This window comes from Arachis hypogaea, chromosome 9, assembly GCF_003086295.3.
Source record: "Arachis hypogaea cultivar Tifrunner chromosome 9, arahy.Tifrunner.gnm2.J5K5, whole genome shotgun sequence".
Taxonomy (NCBI): domain Eukaryota; kingdom Viridiplantae; phylum Streptophyta; class Magnoliopsida; order Fabales; family Fabaceae; genus Arachis; species Arachis hypogaea.
Window position 1 is genome coordinate 64388691 of NC_092044.1, and position 11149 is coordinate 64399839.

The 11149-nt window shown below is 39.3% G+C and overlaps 1 protein-coding gene across 1 annotated transcript; it reads right to left on the bottom strand.

Moving 5' to 3' along the window:
* Positions 1-2097: 2097 nt before the first annotated feature.
* LOC140175129 (uncharacterized) lies at positions 2098-5358 on the bottom strand. Its single transcript, XM_072202055.1, has 2 exons — positions 3085-5358; positions 2098-2919 (listed from the first exon to the last, which is right to left on the bottom strand). The coding sequence occupies exons 1-2, from the start codon at positions 5356-5358 to the stop codon at positions 2098-2100; spliced, it is 3096 nt and encodes a 1031-aa protein (XP_072058156.1).
* Positions 5359-11149: the final 5791 nt, after the last annotated feature.

Genomic DNA, 11149 nt, shown 5'->3' on the forward strand with positions numbered 1-11149 from the left:
ATCAGGGACAGGCTAGTACTCTTTTTCCTACTACCAAGTTTTTGTCCCAAAGGGTTTTGCTTGGAGAGGTTTTAACGAGGCCAGCCTACCTGAAAGTTTATATTCAAACGATTAGAATCTTACTACCAGCATCATCTATTTACAATCAGATAAGTAAGTATCATCAGATATCTGAAATAAAATACCAACTACATCACAAACAGCCCTATCACTCACCTAAGTAATTTACAACAGCATCCTTATCTTCTTCCCACTTCAGAAGCTCATACATTGAAATTAGATCTCCCCGACCAATGTTCTCAATAAGAAACTCAATCAAACAAGCATTTCTCGGAGAAATAACCTCGGGTCCGAGTATATTCTGAGGTTCCGAACACCAATATAATGGGAACTTCTCGGCCAAATTTTCATCTACGAAAAATGGAAAATCTCTTTCTAACCCCCTAACCTTAAAGTACATTTCCTTGAAATCTTTGAAGGAAGACTTATACAACCTGAAAATGCCAAACCCAGGGGTGCTGTTGAAATTTATCCAACCCCCCTTCCACACCCCTTTGGCTTGAAACAGTGAGAAGAAAAGGTCAACAGAGGGTACCTGCTCTAGAAATTCCATTAGAATTTCAAAAGAACGCAAAAACGCCCACCCATTTGGATGAAGCTGCGACGGAGCACAGTTCAGCTGCTTAAGGATCTGACACTCAAAATCTGTGAAGGGCAACTTCACCCTCAGTTCCTCCAGAACACAGTTATGCATGTAGAAAAATTCAAAACCACTCCCACGATGATAAACCCTATCATTCGCACTACATGGCAGCAACTCAACCCCAACTCCAGCACCAGGTCTCACCAACCTAGTCACATCCACCTCCCTCACGGCAACTTCATCACAAAACAACGATACCCGAGACCTAACATCATCCCCAACCCAATCATAAGACCAATCCACCTTATCTTTCTTCTCCTTCTCAAACCCCATCAAGAAAAACACAGTAAAACAAACATGCAACAGCAAACAGAAACAAGAAGAAGGAAGAAAATCAGAAAAACGCAGATAACCGTACCTCTCTTGCTCATTCTTCACAGAGAAGGAGAAAATCCAAAATGCCCAAGTTCCAATCAGTAAACGTCATTAATCCAAAAACGTTTCAAAATATCACCATTACATCAATCACACGAAAGGGCAAGTGAAACATTGGAAACTACCATAACATTAATGAAGCACCCACTCAATCTCTCTCCTCGATAGAAAACAAACACGTTGTCCAACGTGGCAGAACCAAAAAGTCCTTTTAATGAAGTACGTTAAACTGGGGGCCCATTCAGGAATCCACTCAACCGAGTTATAACTCATCACAAAAGCTCAACCTGCTTCATTAAAAAAGCTTTCCTCAGCTTAAGCTTGGGGGCTGTGATATGGTCATCATTAACACGTGTTGTATACCTCGGTTTCCTAACCGTTATCGGCAAGTACCATAACTCGTCATCATCCGTTATTGCTCGGAATTGATGAGCTATAACTCGGTAACGTTAACATTTTTCATAACCGACGTCTCAAAACGGCACAATAAGAAACCGATGATTTATTGCCGAACATAAAAACTCTCCTTAAAAAGGAGGAAAGGACGTCTCGTGAAGGTAAGTGATTATTGAATCTCAAATATTGATTTCCGAATACTGACTTAAGCATCGGAGTGCCTTTGCAGGTACACTCCCCCCTTTTTTCATCACCCACGCTCTCGCACAACCATAACTGTAAGAAGCTCGGATTCAGAAGGAAGGACATTTGGTATTCCAGTCTATAATTCGGCTGATCCCGAGGTGTGGAAGCCGACCCTTTTTTCAAGCAAGATCAATTGGCGCCCACCGTGGGGCCCGAGAAATCATACTTTTCTTTTGGTCCCTTCGCTTCCACCTACACCTATGGCAGACGTACCGCCTCCTTCATTGTCCGAACTCATGCGGATGGTAGCCGAACTGCAACAAGCTAATCAACGAATGGCTGATGAGAACCAAATAATGGCTACTCAAATTGCCGAACTAAATCATGCTCGTATTGAACATGACGACGCTCATCAGGCGGAAGACGAGATATTAGTGCTAGTGCGAGCTTCTCAATCGGACGTGGATAACGTGACTCTGGAAGTAAGGTCTGAGGCGCCGCACCGAGAATATTAGTGCTAGTGCGAGCTTCTCAATCCTTGGATAGTTGAGCTCTGCATGTTGGAGGGTCTTACTGACAAAGTATACTGGATGCTGAACGTTGTTTCTCTCTGTAACAAGGGCCGAGCTTATCGCCCAATCAATAACTGATAGATATAAAAATAAATCTTCCCCCTGTAGGGGTTTTTGTAAAATCGGCAGTTGTGAGAGTGTTGTTTTTAATTTTGAAAATGCTCTCTCACAATCGTCGTTCCATTCGAATTTATTTTTCTTTTTAATTGTTTGGAAAAAGGGAATGGAAGTTGAGGCAAGGCAAGGAACAAATCTGGAAAGTGCAGCGAGTCGCCCTGTAAGGCGCTGAACTTCTTTTACTGTTTTGGGGCTGGCCATGTCCAGCACTGCTCGGCATTTGTCTGGATTTGCCTCTATTCCCCTGCGGGTTAACAAAAAACCCAAAAACTTACCCCCTTGAACTGCGAATGCACATTTCTCGGGGTTGAGGCGCATGTTGTACTGGCGGATCTGGCCGAAGATTTCTGTGAGGTCGCTGATGTGGTTCTCTCCGACTTTTGTTTTGGCTACCATATCATCGACATAGACTTCGATATTCCTGCCGATTTGTTTGGCGAACATCCTATCCATGAGGCGTTGATAAGTTGCACCTGCGTTCTTTAATCCAAATGGCATAACTTTATAACAATAGTTACCCAAATCAGTGATAAAAGCTGTTTTATTTTGATCAGAAGAGTGCATCATTATCTGATTATATCCGGAATATGCATCCATAAAACTTAAAGTGGCGTAGCCTGACGCATTGTCCACTAAAGAATCTATGGATGGCAGAGGATAAGAATCCTTTGGGCATGCTTTGTTTAAATCAGTGAAGTCGACGCACATGCGCCACTTACCATTTTGTTTTCTTACCATTACCACATTGGCTAACCAAGTGGTGAATCGGATCTCTTTGATAAATTCGGCGTTGATGAGCTTTTGTGTTTCTTCCAGTGATGCTCTCTTTTTCTCTTCGCCGAGTTTACATTTCTTCTGTTGCACTGGTCGGATCGACGAGTTTGTTGCCAGCCTGTGACTGATGATATATGGATCTATTCCGGGCATGTCTGATGGCGTCCATGCAAAAAGGTCGGCGTGTTCTTGCAGGAAAGTTGTTATAGCCTGCAACTCAGATGCATTGAGTGAGTTACCAACATACGTGAATTTATTAGCGTCATTGTTGAAATACACTTTTTGTAAGTCATCGGAGGGTTTTGGGCGATCGAGGAAATCTGCTCTTGGGTCCAATTCGGCTAGCGTGTGCTCATTTTGGTTCAGGCCGACGTTATTGACTTGTTTTGTTGAACGATTTTGGAATTTCATGCTGATGTTGTAACATTGTCGTGCTTCTTTATGGTCACCGTGGATTGTGACAACCTGGTGATCCTGCAATGGAAACTTCATACAGAGATGAACTGTAGATACAATAGCGCCGAACTTATTCAAAAACGGTCGGCCGAGGATAATGTTATATGGACTGAAACAATCAACTACTAAATATTGAATATCATTAGTTTTGGAAAGAGGTTGCTCACCCAGTGTGGTTTGTAACCACACTGACCCGAGTACTGGAACCCGTTTTCCTGATAAGCCGACCAAATCTCCTCCTGTGGATTGTAGCATGTTGTCGCTGAGCTTCATCTTTTGGAATGTGGAGTAAAACAAAACATCGGCACTGCTTCCAGGATCTAGGAGAACTTTCTTTACCAATAGATCTCCTAACTGTAGGGTGACTACCACAGGGTCGTCCAAATTTTGTAAATTGGAGTTAAAGTCGGCATGTGTGAAAGTGACTTCTGGTTGTGCATTAGTGATGGTTACATCCTGTTTTGGTCTATCTACCGAGCATATTGCTCTGAATGATCTTTTCCTTACCGAGTTTGAGTATCCTCCACTTGCGTATCCCCCTGAAATACAATTGATTATACCTCGCGGTCTTTCGTATTGGCTTGAAGATGACTTTTCTCTTCCTCGGTGTTGTTCAGAGACATCGTTTGTTGTGGAACTCGGACCGCGTTTTTGGATGTGACCACCAATGTATTTGTCGAGGTGTCCTTGTCTTGCTAGTCTCTCCAAAAGATCTTTGGCGACCACACAATCATCGGTATTGTGGCCATGTTTCTGGTGGAAAGTGCAGTACTTTGATTTGTCGACGTTTTTTGTATCTTGGTATGTGCCTGCCTTTCTTGGTGGCTTGATTAATTTGGAGTTCAAGATTTCCTTGATTATGTCTTCTCTCTTGGTATTAAACTGCGTATAAGAATCAAATCGAGGTGTTAGCTTAAAACTTTTCTTAATGGGTGAGCTCTTCTTTTCTTCGCGGAAGTGTGACTTGTCGGACTTCCGAGCTTGTCTGAGCTCCTCAATGTCAATTTGTCCCTTGGCTTTCTCTCTAAATTCTGCTAGAGTCTTCGGCTTTGCTACCGCGATCGTCTCCTGGAACTTCCCGGGTCGGAGGCCGCTTTTAATTGCGTGCAGATGGACCTCGGGATGGAGATCTGGTATACTGATTGCGACCTTGGTGAAGCGAGTCATATAGTCTTTTAAGCTTTCATTTGGTCCTTGCTTGATAGTGTTCAGGTAATCGGAGTCGTGCAGGTAAATTGCAGATCCGGCAAAATGTTCTTCAAATAACTTCGCCAACTGGTGAAAGCGTGAAATGGAACCTGCAGGCAAAGCACACAACCAATCAAGTGCAGGACCGTCTAAATAATTCGGGAAACATCGACATAAAACTGTATCTGATGCATCATTGATGATCATTATTGATCGGAATTTCTTTATGAACTTCCTCGGGTCTCCGAGTCCATCGTAAGGCGTGAGGGTCAACGGCAGAGTGAACCTCTTCGGCAGTTCGAAGTTCATTACTTCTTCTGTAAAGGGGCCTACAGCATCCTCGGACTCTTCTTTCTTGTCTTCTGGCTGTTGCCCTTCATTCCGAGCGGTTTCCGAAACATGAGTCGGTTGGGACTGATGCTCCTCGTCTTCCGCCTGATGAGCGTCGCCATGTTCAATCCGAGCATGATTTAGTTCGGCAATTTGAGCAGCCATTATTTGGTTCTCATCAGCCATTCGTTGATTAGCTTGTTGCAGTTCGGCTACCATCCGCATGAGTTCGGACAATGAAGGAGGCGGTACGTCTGCCATAGGTGTAGGTGGAAGCGAAGGGACCAAAAGAAAAGTATGATTTCTCGGGCCCCACGGTGGGCGCCAATTGATCTTGCCTGAAAAAAGGGTCGGCTTCCACACCTCGGGATCAGCCGAATTATAGACTGGAATACCAAATGTCCTTCCTTCTGAATCCGAGCTTCTTACGGTTATGGTTGTGCGAGAGCGTGGGTGATGAAAAAATGGGGGAGTGTACCTGCAAAGGATATAATGGTTAATTGTCTTAGAAATTTTTCTGGCCCACAACTGCTTATTGATGAATTTCTCGCTCAAAGCAATTAGTTTTTTGAATATTTATAATTTATAGCGAAGGTTTGACATGAATAAGATACATTGAGAAACTGAATATGTACAAAATCGTAACGTATATTGAATAATATATATTGTAAAAGTAAAAGAGTTCAAAGTAGAAAAATATACCTTGAAAGTTGATAGTTATAGAGAAGAATATGACACATATAAATGTCCTACATGTCAAATGTGAATATCTGAATTTTGTTTTATAGGACATGCTTTAATTTGATAATAAAGAAATAAGATAACATTTATTGAATTATATATTTAGTATAATGTTTCTAGCAGTTATAGTATGACGAAGGATATTCCTCGTACAATAATAGTAAATTTTGAATGTTTGCATGTGTTTTTGCTTAAGTTTTTATACTAATCATATAGCTAGTAACATAAAATTTAATAGCATAAAGTAAATAGTATAACAGTTATATACAACTGATATACAATTAATTTTGGATGAAATCCAATTTTAAGATTTGAATTTCATCATTATTATCATTTAATTGTATAAATGAAATCAGTAAGCAATAAGAATATAGTACATAATGAAATAAAAATTCAATTGACATGGTTGTTACATATCATTATTATATATATATATATATTGAGGTTTGAATATAACTAATAAATCAGTAAATATTAGTTACACAAAATATAAATGCAAAACTATGTTGAATAAAATATATATTTTTACTTGTGTAAATTGAGAATTTTGAAAAAGAAAGTAAAATTGATAAGTGAGTTTGTGCTCGGATTGATTGAAAACCGAATTTGTTTTCGAATTGATTGAAAGCCGAGTTTGTTCTCGGATTGATTATGACATGTGAAATATTATGATACGTTAGATTAAAATTTGATAAAATATATTAAATAAATTCTTAAACAAGATTTTTGAAATTGGTTCAAAAATTTGAATGTAATTCAAGTTTTATGAATCTAAGGGGAGTGGGAATGATTTTACTCGTCCCCACAGACGGCGCCAATTGTTCTTGCCTGAAAAAAGGGTCGGCTTCCACACCTCGGGATCAGCCGAATTATAGACTGGAATACCAAATGTCCTTCCTTCTGAATCCGAGCTTCTTACGGTTATGGTTGTGCGAGAGCGTGGGTGATGAAAAAAGGGGGGAGTGTACTTGCAAAGGCACTCCGATGCTTAAGTCAGTATTCGGAAATCAATATTTGAGATTCAATAATCACTTACCTTCACGAGACGTCCTTTCCTCCTTTTTAAGGAGAGTTTTTATGTTCGGCAATAAATCATCGGTTTCTTATTGTGCCGTTTTGAGACGTCGGTTATGAAAAACGTTAACGTTACCGAGTTATAGCTCATCAATTCCGAGCAATAACGGATGATGACGAGTTATGGTACTTGTCGATAACGGTTAGGAAACCGAGGTATACAACACGTGTTAATGATGACCATATCATAGGGCATCACCGTTGTCAATGGCTACATCCCATCCTCTCAGTGAAAACGTTCCTATGCTCTGTCACAGCACGGCTAATCATCTGTCGGTTCTCAATCAGGTTGGAATAGAATCCCTTGATTCTTTTGCGTTTGTCATCACGCCCAGCCTTCAGGAGTTTGAAGCTCGTCACAGTCATTCAATCCCAGAATCCTACTCGAAATACCATAGACAAGGTTTAGACTTTCCGGATCCTCATGAATGCCGCCATCTATCTAACTTATACCACGAAGATTCTGTTGGGGAATCTAAGAGATATGCGCCCGGCCTAGAGTAGAACGGAAGTGGTTGTCAATCACGCGCGTTCATAGGTGAGAATGATGATGAATGTCACGGATCATCACATTCATCAAAGTTAAGTGCAACGTATATCTTGGAATAAGAATAAAAGAGAATTGAATAAAAAGTAATAGTAATTGTATTGAAACTTGAGGTACAGCAGAGCTCCACACCCTTAATCTATGGTGTGTAGAAACTCCACCGTTGAAAATACATAAGTGAAAGGTTCAGGCATGGCCGAATGGCCAGCCCCTTGAATGTGATCAATAGCCTCCTAAGATGAAGAATAAAACAAAACTGAGACCAAAGATGTCTAATACAATAGTAACTTATCCTATTTATACTAGACTAGCTACTAGGGTTTACATGAGTAAGTATTTGATGCATAAATTCACTTCCGGGGCCCACTTGGTGTATGCTTGGTCTGAGCTTGATCTATCCACGAGCTGAGGCTTTTCTTGGAGTTGAACTCCAAGTTATAACGTGTTTTGGGCGTTCAACTTCGGATCATGACGTTTTTCTGGCGTTTAACTCCAGACAGCAGCATGTACTTGGCGTTCAACGCCATGTTACGTCATCAATTTCCAAATAAAGTATGGACTATTATATATTGCTGGAAAGCTCTGGATGTCTACTTTCCAACGCCGTTAAGAGCGCGCCAATTGGAGTTTTGTAGCTCCAGAAAATCTATTTCGAGTGCAGGGAGGTCAGATTCCAACAGCATCAGCAGTCCTTTTGTCAGCCTTTTTCAGAGTTTTGCTCAAATCCCTCAATTTCAGCCAGAAATTACCTGAAATCATAGAAAAACACACAAACTCATAGTAAAGTCTAGAAATGTGAATTTAACATAAAAACTAATGAAAACATCCCTCAAAGTAGCTTGAACTTACTAAAAACTACCTAAAAACAATGCCAAAAAGCGTATAAATTATCCGCTCATCACATATTCTTCTAAGTAAAGTTTCTTGACCAATCAATCCTTGTGGGATTCGACCTCACTCTATTGTGAGTTTTACTTGACGACAATTCGGTATACTTGCCGAAGGGAAATTTGTTGAGAGACAAGTTCTCATGCATCAAGCGGAAAAACAATTATATACCCCAATTTGAATCTTTGGTTAGCTTAAGATAGAATTGTGTGTGCTAATTAAGTATGGGAAATTGTGGGAACAAAAGATAATGAGGGGATATGTCATGATAATATAATGGGAATTTGGACACCTACTCATGTGAAACTATAAAAATCAAAAATCCATGTGCATTGATAAGCTATGTTTAAAAAAAAATTTAATAAATAAATAAGGGGACAAAATTACCCCAATGTTGAGTTAAGAATTCAAAGGTCAATGCATGTATGACAGAATTAAAATAAACAGTTGATACATGAGTATGGAATGTGAAATAGAATTCTGGGTAGCTAGGTACGAACTCCATAGTTATATAAAATATATAGGTTATGTTAGAGTTTGAGTTAATTAAAGATTCAATTTATAAGCTCATTTAACCATATATGTATCTTTATCTTTACCTTGGCCCCATTACAACCTTGAAAAGACCTCATGATGTTGCATTGGTATATTAAATGTTGTTGATTGATTAGGAAAAGAACAAAATTTAGGGAGCATGATTAGAGAAGGATAGAGTGATTACCCTATACACTGGAGAGATTAGAATATACATACATCATCAGTGAGGGTTCAATGCTTAAAATTCTATGTTCCTTGCTTTCATGAGCTACCTTCTTGCATTTTTATCTGTTCTTACTGTATAAGAATTGAATTAGTGGAACTTGATTTGTAATTGTTTTGAAGAGCTTATTTATTCTTGATCAAGTGGACAAGAATCATATAGTTGCATTCACATATATAGATTGCATTGCATGAGTTTTTACATGTTCATACTCATTTATTTTATCTCCTTCAACTAAGCATGAGGACATGCTAATGTTTAAGTGTGGGGAGGTTGATAAACCACTATTTTATGGTTTATAATGTGTTTAATTGTGTGGTTTTATCATGATCTTTACCCACTTATTCACATAATTAGCATGCATTTATATTTCCTTCCTAAAATTATTACATGATTGAAAACTTACTTCCTAGAGACTTTTAATTAGGTATTTTAATTCTCCTTTATCCCATTCGATGCCGTGATCTGTGTGTTAAGTGTTTCAGGCTTTATCGGGCATGAATGAATTGGAGATTGGAAAGGAAGTTTGCAAAAATGGAAGGAATACAAGAAATTAAGGAGATGACCAGCGAGAAGTGACGCGGCCGCATGGCTCACGTCACCGCGCAAAAAGAGAAGAAATCGCAGTGACGCGGCCGCATGGCTCACGCGACCGCGCGGATTGGAAAAGCATAAGTGACGCGAGGCATGGACGACGCGCCCGCGTGGGAAAGCAAAACGCCGAATGACGCGTCCGCATGGATGACGTGACCGCGTGGCGTACGTGATCTGTAGAATTTCAGAAGTCGCTGGCAGAGTTTCTGGGCCAGATTTCAACCCAGTTTTTGGCCCAGAAACACAGACTAGAGCCAGGGAACATGCAGAAACAGAGACAACAATTCATTCTGCATAATTTTTAGTTTTAGATCTGGATTTACTCCTCCCCTAGGTTTTTCACTCACTTGAGCATTCATAATTAGGATTGGAAGATTTTGGCTTTAGCTTTTGAGAAGAGTCTACCTCCGGTACTAGTCATCTTATTTTGTTATTTACTTTTTATATTTATTCTTCCATATTCTTAATCCCTCTAGAGTTGACATTGGATTATTTCTACAAGTTATTAATATAGACTATTTTTATTTTCAATTAATCCTTTTATTATTATTTATCATGTCTTCTTTTATTTTCACCATTGATTCTGTGAAGTTTTTAATTATGATGAGTGAGTAGTCCCATGACTTGATTGGGGGATGATTGAAAGGAACCCTTGAGTTGAACTACTCAAGAGAGAAATTATAATTGGGTTTATTGTTGGATCAACCTCTAATCATTAACTCTAGTCCTTCCCAAGGGAGAGGATTAGGACTTATGACTAGAAACAGATTTCCAACTTGCTTGACTTTCCTTTACCTAGTAAGGGTTAACTAAGCACAGCAACTTCTAATTATTAATTAATCTTAAGAGTATTTCAACAAGAATAGGGCTTCCAACTAATCTACCCCCAGTCAAAGGTTTTATTTAAAATTAGTTAAATTCTCTAGATTAATTCCCTGCTTATCAACTAAACCATTTTTGAAAATGCTCGATTGATAAAATAATAGCACATCTCCTTGCAACTTGTTGGGAGTCGACCTGGGATTCATACTCCCAGTATTTTAATTTTCAATATTGTGACAACCCCTTTTAAATTGATAAGCGGATTTTCGGCTGGTTAAGGACTGTACTAGCAATGTGTCCATATTAATAAATTCTTAACTCGCCAATTTCCGCCACGTCAGGTGGTCAAATGTGACGTTCTAAGATTAACGAGGAATCGACCAAGGTATGGTTTTAGTTTCTTGTATTTAATATGTAAGGTTTCATGAAAACATAGGCTAGATGACTATCGAATAGGAATGAATATATGAGTATGTTAATTGTTTAACATCTTTGATAAGATTCATTAATATGGATTTAAAATTGGTTGGTGTTTATTGATTATGATGGAATTAGAAATGATGAGTGATGGTTTGATGATGAGTGTTAAGTTGGCAATAATGAATATGTATATATGATGGAATGTT